Source organism: Pseudorca crassidens, chromosome 15 (assembly GCF_039906515.1).
Source record: "Pseudorca crassidens isolate mPseCra1 chromosome 15, mPseCra1.hap1, whole genome shotgun sequence".
In the NCBI taxonomy this organism is placed as follows: domain Eukaryota; kingdom Metazoa; phylum Chordata; class Mammalia; order Artiodactyla; family Delphinidae; genus Pseudorca; species Pseudorca crassidens.
Window position 1 is genome coordinate 6,471,229 of NC_090310.1, and position 13,895 is coordinate 6,485,123.

The window sequence follows — 13,895 nt, forward strand, 5'->3', positions numbered from 1 at the left end:
AGTCTGATTTGGATGGGAGCATATTGATCTTTTTAATCTGCTGAGATATAGTAAGGACACAGGATTGAATTAGAGCATCTGGATTCTACTCTCAGCTCTGCTACTAATTAGCTCACTAGTGTTCCTCGGAGCTGACCTCTTCAGGCACAGGTGGGTTTCTTCATCTGAAAACAAGAACTTAACCAGTTTTTCCCTAAGGTCTCTCTTGCCATCAGTATTTTGCAACTCTAGGCCCTCTGCTGTAGAAACAACAATGGGCTTGGAACGGGAAGGATTTCCTTTAAGCCTCAACATCACAACTTACTGGTTGCATGACTCGGCAAAGATCCTTTTGTCTAAGAGGTTGGACAGAGCGCTGCCAAGGCATCAATACATGTGTGGCTCAGAAATTCCTGGGTGGTCCAGTGGTTAGGACTCCGAGCTTTCACTGTAGAGGGCACGGGTTCAATCCTGCAAGCCTCACAGTGCGGCCAAAAAAACAAACAACAACAAAAACAACAATGAAACGTGTGGCTCATAGAACTATGCAGGTTTCTGAGGTTTCTGGTTTCCCCCTCAGCCTGAGTGACTCTGTTCTATCTAGCTCTTGGCCACATTGCAAAAGAGCATGTGGGATGGGAGTTGTGACTATTTTTTAGAAACAATCTGCTACACACATTTATCTTCAATTTATCAATCCTTTGAAACATAATCCTGAGAATACTTACCCCTGTGAAATATTAAAATCTCTGTTTTATAGATCAGGAAACATGGGCTCAGGAAAGTAAGTAACTTCTCCAGTGTCATATAAGTGACATGTGGGAAAGTCAAGATCCAAACTTGGCTCTTTCTTCAGAGTCTATATTTTTAAGCCCCTTACTGCCTCTGAGTTAGAAGAAGTCAGGATAATTGTTGTGTTTAAGGCACTAAGTTTTGGGGTAGTTTTTTATGCGGCAATAAAGAATTGAAACCAAGTGCTTAACACAGTACCGGCCCACAGTAAGTACTCAGAGGAGGTGTGTGGAGGGAGTGGTAATGGTGAATGAATGCCATTGGGGCTGGAGGTGAAGGGAAAAACTAACAGGAGTCTGGGGCAAGCTGTAGGTCATCCAGCCCCAAAATTCACTCTGCAAAACTCCTGTCCTCCCCATTCCCAGGGCTCTCCCACTTCAAAGCAGCACAAGATGATGCAGGAAGTGGCCGTTTTTGAGCAACTCTCTTAGAAAGTCCTTCCTTGTATTGAACTTTTCTTTCATTTCCATTCATTGCTCTTAGTTCTGTCCTCTGGGCCCCAGAAGACAAACTTCATTTTCAAGTGATGACACTTCACAAATTTGAAAACTAAGACTGCTTTGTCTCTCATTCTCCCCTTGTCCTCTCCTACCTAAGGTAAGAAAAATTCTCCAGATTCTCCTAGGTGGAATGGCATGGTGTTCAGGGCTCACACCTCCTGATGATTTCATCATTTCTGGATGATCACTGGGTTTTGAACACTCCTCTTAACGTTTGCCACCCAGAAGGGGCCCATCTTAGACGTCTGACCAGTGCGTGGGGGAATGAACGAAACAAGACTGACTGTGTGATAACTGTTGAAACTGGTCAGTTGGTACATAGGGGATTCACTGTTGATCTTTTGTATGTCTTTGAATTTTGTTTTTTAATTTAAATGATCATAGAAAACATCAGGGAAAAACGTCTCATCTCTACAAATTTATGGTGCATTCAGACACGGTATTCCCTGCGCAGGCACGTTGCTGTCCCTCAACATGTGTGCCTTTTGAGGGACCAGCCAAAAGCAAACTCAGTGAGGGCCAGATGGGGTGGGGCTGAGATCGAAAACATTGAGAATCTACAGTCCCGTAACCTGCAGTTGAGCAACAGCGGCGGGGGAAAAGGTAGGCAAGGACCTCTGTACAAAGTCCTGCAGCATCAGGAGCTTCTGGAAGGCGGCCTCAGAGACTTCTGCCCAGGAAGTTTCGAACCCGCAAAGCCCCAAGGGCACAGCTACTTCAGGTGGATGCCGCCGGGCATCTGAGTGTGATAACTGAATCTCGGGCTTCGTGGGCTAAGCGTGGGGCTCTGTCCATAAATGGGGACCGAGTTCTCACGCGGTGACCGGCCTGAGGGTCACAGGGGAACCGGCCTCTGAAGTCCACGAGGAGGACCAAGGCCGCCGCGCCGAGCCCACGCCTCCCCTTGGCCCGGGGCGTCGGGGGCGGGGTGCGAAAACCGCCAAGACTTCATCTGGTCGACCCCTCCTTGGTTAAAAAAAAGAAGGAATGGGAAACAGGTCCCCGCCTGTTCACGTTGCGAGGCCGCCTCCACTAGTCACTTTCGCTCCTCAGCCTCCCGAGTACCCGAGACACCGAGATGCCAAAAAAGACCTCCCAACTTCCTAGAGGGGCCTCTGCGGCCCCGCACAGCTCTCCGTGGGCGGGGCTATGACGCACTTCCGGCTGCGTCGGCGGCGGTGCGCGTCGAGGTGTTCCAGCGGCCCCAGCGGATTTTACTCACGGTAAGCCTCCCGGTCCCCGGTTCGCGTGGCGGGCGGAAGCGGGAGTGTCCGCCGAAGGGTGCGGGGAGATACGGGTGGGTTAGGCAGCTGTGGCCTGTGGGGACTCCCCAGACCGGTCCTGGGAGGGTGGTGGGAGGAGCCCCCAATCCCTGCCCAGCCCCAGACGGCGGAGGCGTTTGCTCCCTTGAAAGCATTCCCCCCCCACACACCGCGCACACCCCCAGGGGTTTAAAAAGGTGAAAGTTGGTTTCTTTCGTGTTCCAGAGCAGTTTTTCTCTGCGCTCCCTGAGCCGAACGGCCCGTCAGTCTGAGCGGGGCTGCTTTCTCTTTTTCCCTGGCTCTCGGTAGGCGGTCCGAATTAAAGGCTAATTGATAAGAATTCGCCCGAGGGGGTTGGGGACCTCGTGTGAGAAACTGGGCCTCAGAAGTCCTGGGTAGTATCTGTTCCAAGGGAGGGAATAGGGAGGGCTTTGTTCAGGTTAGAAAGCACGTATCAGGGATCTGCTCCAGTTTGGAAACACATTTTTAGAGGACCATTTATTTATAAATAGTTTGTCAAGAGAAAGGTGATCTGGTGAGTGAGGTACTTGGAAACTTCTTATATAAGGAGCAATTGAAAGAACTGTGAAGAAAAGAGAACTGTTTTCAGGTATTGGAAGCCTACAACGGAGAAAGTAAGTTTTGGTCTAGGACCAAACTAGGATCAGTGAAGAAAGAAGATAAAAAGTGATGCAGAATTTGGCGCAGTTTAAAGAAAACCTGTAACAATTAGAACTGTCCAGCAGTAGAAATCTGTGCCTCATGAATTATCAAGTTTGCCTGCGTAGGAGTTTTCGGGTACAGAATGAGTATGTCAGAAGCATTCTAGCATTAATTGGTAAGTCGTGTTAAATTGTTAGACTGTAATAATTTGGTTTATTTATGCCTCACCTTGTTCTAGAATGGATTTGGGGCACTTTGATAAGGGCATATAAGCTTTGGGAAATCGGCATAAAAGAGGGGGAAAAAACCTCGGAACAGAACAAAGGCCTCTGCTTGTAGTAGACCGTGAACTTTTCCTTGATGGGCCTCTCGTGCTAAACATTCTAGCGAGCTTAAAATAGTTCACTGTGGATGAAGACAGTGTGAGTAATGAAGCCTCTGTTTTCTATTCACATGCTTTTTTATTTTATAAGCACCTTATTAAAAATTCGAAAGCTAAGACCTTGAGGGCATCCCTAAATGAACCTTTAGACAAACTCTGCATGACCAGTGTGGTCATGACCAATACTGGCTTTGCTAGAGGCAGACAAGAGACAAGGAGATCTGAGAGGCAACAGGGGCTGAAATCTTTGAGACCTTGTTGGCCTTGTGATGATTTTGGCTTTTAATCTGTATGACACACAAAGCCTTGAAAGGTGTGAGCAGAGGAATGATGTGATCTGAGTTGTATTTAACAGGCAACAGATGATGGACTGGTGGGACACAAGTGCTGGAGGTAGCAAACTCTGAATCTCTTAGTTGTAGAGATTTGCTCATGAGTTGTGTGCATTCTGTGAAGGAGGAATTGGGTCCCCAGGTTTTTTTGGTCCGGAAAAAATGGTGGAGTTGCCATTAACTAAGATGAGCAGCTTTGGGTGAAAGATGGGAAGTACAGTTTCAGGCGTGTTAAACTTGAGATGCCACTGGACATGCTGGTGGCAACGTCAAGTGGGTAGTTTGTTATGTGAGTCTGGAGTTCAGAAGAGAGGTCCAGGCTGCAGATAAATTGGCGGCTGTTGAGTATATAGATGGTACTTAAAACCACGTGACTGGATGAACTCTCCAAAGAGAGTGAGTACAGTTAGGAAGAAGGCTTCAAGCACCCAGCCCTCCACTTGTCTGTGGCCTTGCTGAGGCATGAATTTGAATTGTGGGCACTGCAAAACTGGTGTGCTAGAATAAACCACTGAGCTACTGAGCGAGCCCAGCCAGTTGCCCAGCAGCAACATCTAGGGAAACTTTCTTCTTTAATTATGACTGTGTATGTGTTTTGCAAAGGCGATTGTGTGATATAGTGGCATCTGTGAGTTTGAACTCGCCAACTTCTGGGAACAGATCCCATGTGAACATGATACAGGACACTCACTGTTTAATGCCTCCTGTGCTGGGTTATAACTCCTAGTGTCTTGCAGAGTTTCCCAGGCTGGATCCCAGAAGCTGAGCAGTCTTTCCTGTTCTTGGGGTGCCCTCCTCTGAAGAGAGTGGGAAATTTTGTAACCAGTTATGTTACAAAGTTATTCCAACACTTAGGAGGTCCACTTGAAAGGATTTCTAAGGAATGCTCCCAGCGCTACTACATCTATATTTAGGTTATTTTAGCCTTTGGTGCTAATGCCTTTATTTTAAGAGACTAGATGACAGTGCTTCCCACCCCCCCACCCCCCGCTCAGTTTTCAAGTAATTCTGAACTTGGGAGCTTTCAGTAGTGTACTGGGTGCAGAGGATAGCATAAACGAGTGTTCAGTGCTGATGCTGGTCCACTGTGTTGGAATACCTGTTGGCACCTCATAGGATGCTTCAGAATTTGGGTACAGTAGAGGGGAGTCCCAGCTAGCATCCCAAGAGTTCTGAACTAATTAGCAGCTGATAATTATTGACTTTCTCGTAAAAGCAAGGTTACGTATTGAGGTTTTATTCCTAGAACCCCACTTCCTATATTTTTTTAATTACCAAAATTGATTACAAAAATAAAGGGGAAGAGTCATATAAAATACATGCTTTTAATACATATTTACTAAATGTGTGAAACTAAACATCTGATATAAAAGCTGTAACATAAATGTACCTTTTTTGGAAGGTCCTGCATGGGCTGGAATTGCTGCTTGTTTGTTTTTCTGGGTTTCTTTTTTTGAAGGGCATGGAATTTGGGCATTAGAAGTAAAATCTATTTTATTTATTAAAAACTGCTTATGATTCCTTTGGAGATTTTATGATTTTCTGGCTACAAAAGTAATAATACCCATTATAGAAAATGTAGGAAATAAAAAAAAGACTTTAAAAAATTGAAATCATTCGTAATTCTGTAACCCAGAAATATCACTGTTTGTGTTTTTATCTTTTTCCTTCATTGTGATTGTGTGTATATTATGAGTGTGTGTGCAAGATGATATTTCAAGTGCTCTCAAGCCAGATCCATGGAGATTGACACGCATGTTAGAAATTAGCATACTCAACTTTTTAAATGCCTTAGCTTTAGATTATCTGCAACTCCTGTTCCCTCGTCTTCAGCTTTTATAAGCCATTTATACATCCTTTTTATGTTCTCTACCATTGTTATCAATATAATTTCATGTAATGAACACCCACATAGATTTTTTACGTGTTTGGCTCTTTCTTGAGACTGCTGGAGTTTTCTTGGTCTAGATTATTCAAATTCAGTATGGGAACACCTATGTGACAGGAAAGGTGCTGCTTAGAGTTTGAAAACATGCTCATCAGGAAGGCCAGTCACAAGTGTGTAAGATTAATTAACTTACGTAGTTTTCTTTCAGAGTACTATATTTAATGAATGCCAAGAATGATAGACTGATTCTGTTGTCTGTTTACTCACTTCTTTTCCATCTCCCCCACAACTTGAAAGCTGTGTGAGTAGGCGTGTATCTGTTTTAGGCATCCCTGCAGTCCTAGCATCGAGCCCATGGCAGGTATTCAGCAAATGTTGAGTGAGTGGATTTCACTTTTTTGGCATATGAAGAAAATGGAAGTAATTATATTTACTATAGATGTTTTCAGTATTCTAATGTATCAGCTGACAGATATATATAATATTTAAAATTTAAAAGAAAAAATACTCTTAAACATCTTTTGTATTGTCTATTGTGGTTTAATTTTTCCCTTCAGTTTCCTCTCAGCAGTATGTGTCTCATCAAAAGAAATACCTCTGAAAGAACGTAGGTTACTTTTAGTCTAATCTCTTGTCATTCCACTGGTCTTTCTGTGAAAGCTAAACATAAATGGCATTTTAAAACAAGAGTATGCCCTGCTTAAAATGGGTCAAGTGAAGCTCAAATTATATCACTAACTATGCTCAATCATTTAAAAATATGCTAATTAATTCCAGGCTTCTAACATGATTCCTGGTTATGCTAACTAGCCTGTCATTTGACTAGTAAATTTTTAATGCTGAAGCTAAAAGTTGTAGGTTTAGACAGACTTCATTTGGCCAGTAGATGGTCTGTTGAGATCTCAGGAATTGTAAGATTCTGAAACAATTTTTGGAGCAAAGTTAATTTAAATTTAGTTTTAAGCTTACACCACAGTGCTTTTTTTTTTTTTCCCAAATCGAGGTATAGTTGATGTGCAATATTATGTAAGTTACAAGTGTACAACATAGTGATTCACAATTTTTAAAGATTATACTCCACTTATAGTTATTATAAAATATTGGCTATATTCCCTCTGCTGTACAGTATATCCGTGTAGCTTATTTCTTTTATACATAGTGGATTGTACCTCTTAATTTCCAGCCCTATATCGCCCCTCCCCCATTCTCTCACCCCACTGGTAACCACTGGTTTGTTCTCTGTATCTGTGAGTCTGTTTCTTTTTTATTATATTCACTAGTTTTTTTTTTTTTAGGTTTTGCATATAAGTGACAATATACAGTATTTGTCTTTCTCTTTCTGACTTTTCACTAAACATAATATCCTCCAAGTCCATCCATGTTGTCGCAGATGGCAAAATTTCACCCTTTTTTATGGCTGACTAGTATACCATTTTGTGTGTGTGTGTGTGTGTACACGTACACACCCCACATCTTCTTTATCTGTTTATCTGTTGATGGACACTTAGATTGCTTTCATATTTTGGTAATTGTAAATAATGCTGCTATGAACATTGGGGTGCATGTATATTTTTGAATTAGTGTTTTCATTTTCTTCAGACATATATGCAGGAGCGGGGTTGAGCCACAGTGCACTTTTTCAGAGAGTGGAGGCAAAGTCAAATCAAAATAGGATATCCTGAGCTGACTCCAGAAAGATATTTGACAGTCATTGTTATATGGTAGTTTTACGATGGCCATAATTTCCACAATTTCCTGTGCTAAAGGTGTGGCTATAAAGACCAAAAAGCATACATACTTTTTCTTTTGGTAATTTTATGGTAACCATATTTTCATAGGTTTAACGTGTAGCCCTAAAGAACCAGAAACCCAAAGGAACCAGTACTCCTGCTACACAGAGCCCCATTTTAGTGACACTGTTTCTGGAGTACCTATATGATGACCAAGGTACTGGGCATGGCCACAGTTCTGGGCCCTAGAACTCCACAAGAGCAGGGGCCTGTGATTGTGAAGGTCGAGGAGGAGGAGAAAGGGAAGCGCCTTCCCAGCTTGGAGACATTCCGCCAGCGCTTCAGGCAGTTTGGGTACCATGACACCCCTGGCCCTCGGGAGGCCCTCAGCCAGCTCCGGGTGCTCTGCTGTGAGTGGCTGCGGCCTGAGATTCACACCAAGGAGCAGATCCTGGAGCTGCTGGTGCTGGAGCAGTTCCTGACCATCCTGCCCCAGGAGCTCCAGGCCTGGGTGCAGGAGCACTGCCCGGAGAGCGCTGAAGAGGCCGTCACTCTCCTGGAAGATCTGGAGCGAGAGCTGGATGAGCCAGCACAGCAGGTAGGCTGGGGAGACCTTTTACTCTGTGAGGTCGGAAGCGTAGCAGTCCAGGCAGGAGCGGGTTTGTTCACACACTGAGAATAACTGAATGGACCTTCCGCTGAGTTAGACCATGTTTCCTCCTATTTTTCTTCTGCTGTCCTATATGGAATTAGGGAATTACCCTTGGGAGTTGAATGGGATGGATGCTTTTCTCTTTCCTAGAGGTTCTACATAGCTGTCCTGAGGTTTTCTTTTGTTCTGGTTCTTAAAGTGAGCTGTGCACAGACCCAGCCATTCCTAATTGTCTCTAGGCCTCACCGCCTCCCAGTGAACAGAAACAGTGGTGGGAGAAGATGGCATCCTCAGGAACAGTGGAGGAATCCCTGAGCAGCCCGCAGCCACGGTCTGTGGAGACCAGTTACAAATACGAGTCTTGGGGGCCCCTCTACATCCAAGAGACTGGTGAAGAGGAGGACTTCACTCCAGAGCTGAGAAAGATTCAAGGTAGGACCATCTGTCAGGCCCCCACTCGGTGCCCGGGCCTTTGTGGTTGAAGAAACACTCGTCCTAATTCCTGGTTGTGAGGTGGCCCCCCTAGGCTGACTCAACTGGTCTGGCTGACAAGGCAGAATGAGTTCCTTTCCTCCCTCAGGTGTGTCTCAGTCAGTCCTGGCGTGGGAACAGATGACACGCTCGTAAAGGGAGAGTTGAAGTGAGTTTAGTAAGGGGACTGTTCATGGAAGCGAGGACAGCTTGAATGAATCAGTAAGAGGTGGTGCTGGTTCATTTGTTAATGACTTAGTGAACCTGCTGTGATCAGTTCGGGATTATGCAGAAATGGTCCTGGTAATTTCTTTTTCAACTTATGCCTCATTAAGCTATTTAAAATGTTTAACTTTTCTTAAGTTATTTACTTCCCACACATAGTTCATGGCAACTTGAAGGGAGATCTGTACGTGTAGCCAAGTGACTGCTCATCATAGGGACTGAAAGGGATTTTAGCTGCTGCTTCAGTCAGCAGTGGACAGTGAGGAGGGGGTGAGCCTAGAAGCAGCTGGTAGCAGAGGAGGGAAATAGATGGTGGGTGGAGAGAGAGACAGGGACGAGGAGAAAGTGGCTTAGAGGAAAGTACCTTGTTGACTGAGGCTTCTGGACTTGCGGAGGGATGACAGTTCTCAAAGGGAGCCCATTTTTCAGTGTGAATTTCTCTTACTCCCCTTTTCTGTGTATGTGGATGGTTAGGTGGATTTTTTTTTTTTTTTTTTTTTTTTTTTTTTTGCGGTACACGGGCCTCTCACTGTTGTGGCCTCTCCCGTTGCTGAGCACAGGCTCCGGACGCACAGGCTCAGCAGCCATGGCTCACGGGCCCAGCCGCTCCGTGGCATGTGGGATCTTCCCAGACCGGGGCACGAACCCGTGTCGCCTGCATCGGCAGGCGGACTCTCAACCACTGCGCCACCAGGGAAGCCCTAGGTGGACTTTTAAGAGGTGTGACTGCCTCGTGAAGTGCTCTAAAAAAGCTAAACTGCTTCAGTCTGATTTTGACAGTTACTTTATAACTAAGAGAATGATAAGACATAGCCAATGTAGGTGAAATGATGAGAATTAAACCCTCATGGGAGTTAAGTACTGTCATTCAAATTAGTAAGGATCTGGGACTAGAATGATTATAAGTGGACCAAACGTTCTCTTTTATTGCTTTTATATTCAGCTTTTGTGAGAATAAGGATTTTGTGAGTTTGCCACTAGCCTCTTCTCCCTTAATTATCCTTTTTATTTTCCTTTATCAACTTTGACCCTTCCACAGTCTTTCTTTCTTGTTTCTTTCTACCTGAGCATCACCCATCTCCTTTGCTGCTGTCTCAGTATGCTTGGTTTTGCCTAATTGCCCTCTATACCCGAAGTTCTCCTGGCAGAGAACACCATGTACTTCTCATACCATGATAGCTTCTGGCAGGGGGCTTGCATGAAAGTTTGGCATCGTAAACTAGATCTGATAATGACTTATTTGTATTAGTGTGATACTGTAACTTCATAGAGCAATATTTGGTTACCCCTTAGAATCCATCAGTGTCACCTGGTGATTCTATTTCTCATTTAACAGTTTCTTCTCAGGACAGGAAACAACTGACATGTCCTTATTCTACTTACTGTTTCAGATCGTAAGTCGAACACCCAGAATGAGGAATCAACAGATAAGCAGGAAAGTTCTGAAGAATTTCACGCAGAAGGATTCAGAAGGGATTCTATTCCCATGATTATTGCCAACAAATGTGAGGCCAGGTTAGAAAGGCAGTGGGTTAACCTGGAAAAGGGAAGAGGAACAAAAATTCCTCTCCAAGACAAAGGTCCCTCAAAAGGTAGAGAAGTAATGACTAAACCTGCCCCAGCAGAGAGACGTTACATATGTGCTGAGTGTGGGAAAGCCTTTAGTAATAGCTCAAATCTCACTAAACACCGGAGAACACACACTGGGGAGAAACCATATGTGTGCACCAAATGTGGGAAAGCTTTCAGCCACAGCTCCAACCTGACCCTTCACTACAGAACACACTTGGTGGACCGGCCCTATGACTGTAAGTGTGGAAAAGCCTTCGGTCAGAGCTCGGACCTCCTTAAACATCAGCGAATGCACACTGAAGAGGCTCCTTACCAGTGTAAAGATTGCGGCAAAGCCTTCAGCGGGAAAGGCAGCCTCATTCGACACTATCGAATACACACTGGGGAGAAGCCGTATCAGTGTAACGAGTGTGGGAAGAGCTTTAGTCAGCACGCGGGTCTTAGTTCTCACCAGAGACTCCACACTGGAGAGAAGCCGTATAAATGTAAGGAGTGTGGGAAAGCCTTCAACCACAGCTCCAATTTTAATAAACACCATAGAATCCATACCGGGGAAAAGCCCTATTGGTGTAATAATTGTGGGAAAACCTTCTGTAGTAAGTCCAATCTTTCCAAACATCAGAGAGTCCACACTGCAGAGGGAGAAGGGCCTTAACTGTCAGGTATGCTCTCTTGATGGTTTTTGTTTTTTTAACTTCAGAACGTGAATGCTAGGGAGAAAGCCCAGTAATTGCAATGTAAACTCGGGGGTAGATTTCGTTTCACTCGACGTCGAGGGGACAGTGAGAGCTCAGGCGGGGACACGGCGGGTTCCTCACCTTGCCCGCTGGCTGCAGCAGGGTCCCCTCACCGCACTTCAAGTCCCATAAACCATGCGGACATTGCCTTTTGTATAGTTAAAGTGCTGTGTATCTGGTATAATTAAGAAGGAAACATTAAAACTGTTTAACTGTTTTAACATATATTCAAGAATTATGATTTGTAAAGAAATGAGCCATGTTGAACACAGTTTAATCCGATTCAGAATAAACTTAAAACATCTTGTGATGCCTCAGGACTATTTTATTAAAAAATTGTATGTTAGTTATTCAACACTATTCTAGAGAGGAAACTTCCTACTGGTTTTGCTTTTGGAAAATTTGGATTTGGGGTAAATAGAACTTTCAGTGATTGTGAGTGTGTGTGTGAGGAAATTGCAGCAGGGTGTGCAGGGTAGCTGCAGCTTAGTCTTCATCGTGCTTTTCCTGCATACAGAACACGTTTTTCCAGCATTTGGGAACATTTTGGCAGCCTCATGCTTTTGGGGCATGTATACTCGTGTCTCTGCTGAAGTCTGTGAAAATCTGACTCCTTGAGAAGCTTCCTACTAAATTCCAGAAGCCAATAATACACAATATGATTACCTTAAATCCATCCTGTTTTTTTCCCTGTGACTGCAAACTCTTTGATTTAAGGTATGGCTTTTGGCCAGTTGGTCCTCCTGTTACCTGGAAACCCAACAACTTCACTCTTTGCTCCTATCATTTGCTTATCTTCATATTGTGAGTTTTTTCCACCTCTTATTAGTAGTCACTGAAATATCTCTTTGTCTGCTGCTGCAGTCCTAGTGGTCACGCAAACCTGACATGCCAGGATTGGGGACAGCAAGAAAGTGTCATGTCTAGTACCAGTTCTGATCGCTGGAAACTGCCTCGTATGCCATCCTGGGATCAGATTAAACTACAGGTAATGAGTCTGTGCAGCAGCCAAAATATTAGGGCGGTGGAGGGGGGGGGGGTCATTACTGAAAAAGAATCAATAGTGCTTGAAATCTGAAGGGTTCTTACTGTTCTGGTGGCCTGCCGACGATCTGGACGTCCCTGCCAGCTCCTTTGACTGGACGTTTCGTGTGAGCTATCCTGTTTGTATATTAACCGTCCCGGAGGCCGCAGAGAATTTAGTGATTAGGTAGCAGCTGGCTCTCTGTAGGGCCCCCTCCGAAACTGCTCCAGATGAAGGCTGAGCCTGCTGAGCCCTCGTCCTCCTCTGCTGAGAGTGGACTGGGCCCCCCATCTGTCCTGCCACTCACCTTCCTGACTCTGCAGTGGTAGTTTCTGATGGGTGTTACTGTGACGCAAAGGTCCACATACTTCCTTTCAGCTCCCATTGGTCCATCTGCGAGCTGAAGTCTTCCTGTGGTCTCCTTGTCTCCAGGCTTTCAGCCTTATTCTTTGCAGACCCCTTGTCTAGACAAGTCACAGCCCGGGAGGCCACTTCTCCCTCCATGGAAAGTTGGTGCCAGATAGGCTGCTCACAGCTCTGCCCACCAGATTCCTTCCCCTCACTCTGGCCTTTAGGGCCACTCCTGAACAAGGCCGTGTGAATCAGCACATTTTTGGTTCACACACCAAAATATTGAGCTGATCCCTCTGTGAAACACAAACCCTCCTTGTTCCTTCCACCAAGTCAAAGGGGAATGAATCCACAGGTGTGAGCAGAGGGAGGCAGCAGGTCAGCAAAGGTAGGAAACGTGAGGCCTGAGCCTCCTGCTTACACACCTTGGGACTTCTGGACCTGCTCAGGTCGCCTGAATGACTAAATCGTGTTGTTATAAATCACAGTATCGCAGTCTGTATGTATTGGGGAAGGCGGGGACGGATCTTGAGGAGAATGAGCATTATCTTGAGAGGCATGTGCCTCAGGTGAGATTTTTGCATGGTTTCCAGGCAAAAAGAGGCTCCTTTCCTGTATCAAGGGAAGGGAGGTGCTTTTGTTAGGCCAGAGGGCTTGGGAATTTAGGGTTCCAGGTGCTCAGGCACACCTACCCAAGTGTCACATACATCAGGATCCCAGTCTTTCCCGATCAGGGCCTGGAATTTTGGCATCAGTGACTTGGTGAGGCTTTTCATTTAGCCACCTTTGCAGTTCCGCCACCCTGACAGTTAAATCCTGCGCCTGGTTTTCAGGCCAGTCTGCTCTCAGTACACAAGGTGTGGTTCTCCAACGCTGCCATGGAGGACTTCCGGCTGTCACAACAGGCCCTGAACTGGTAGTTGGCTGACCCAAGTCTATCATTTCCTTTCTTCAAAGCTTGAGAGAGAGAAGCTCTGCAGCCCTTATAACTGCCACTCTCCCAGTAATGCTTGGGTTATATAGAACTATTGCATAAGCTGATGCTTTCCCTGGTACCTGTACCTCATCTCTTGCCAGAACTAGTAGGAACAGTAGCAGCTGCCATGGGGTAGAGCGCCAGGGGTTGCCACCGTTACCTTTATCACCAGGCTCCTTTTTTACCATCTGACCAGCAAGTGACGCGCTCCAGAATCCCATCCCGAGGGCTCCATTTCTAGGGCACTCCCACTACCAACTGTCATAGTTCGGATTTCCTCTAAAACAGAGCCCAGGACCAGGGCATGGGGGCAGATAGGTTACTTAGGGAGATGACCAGAGGAAGCAAGGGGAGAGAGA

General features: G+C 45.3%; 1 protein-coding gene across 3 annotated transcripts in view; it reads left to right on the forward strand.

Moving 5' to 3' along the window:
• Positions 1-11,495, forward strand: part of ZKSCAN1 (zinc finger with KRAB and SCAN domains 1) — a 38,436-nt gene extending 26,941 nt beyond the window's left edge. Inside the window, exons 1-5 of one of the 3 annotated variants that reach the window (XM_067705638.1) lie at positions 1,631-2,494; positions 3,144-3,371; positions 7,637-8,126; positions 8,420-8,612; positions 10,268-11,495. In XM_067705638.1, coding sequence (XP_067561739.1) covers positions 7,734-8,126; positions 8,420-8,612; positions 10,268-11,103 — 1,422 coding nt within the window. In that variant the 5' untranslated portion in view covers positions 1,631-2,494; positions 3,144-3,371; positions 7,637-7,733 and the 3' untranslated portion in view covers positions 11,104-11,495. Of the gene's footprint in view, positions 1-1,630; positions 2,495-3,143; positions 3,372-7,636; positions 8,127-8,419; positions 8,613-10,267 lie in introns of those variants that run through there. The other 2 variants (XM_067705637.1, XM_067705640.1) reach the window with 2 other exon arrangements.
• The last annotated feature ends 2,400 nt before the right edge of the window (positions 11,496-13,895 follow it).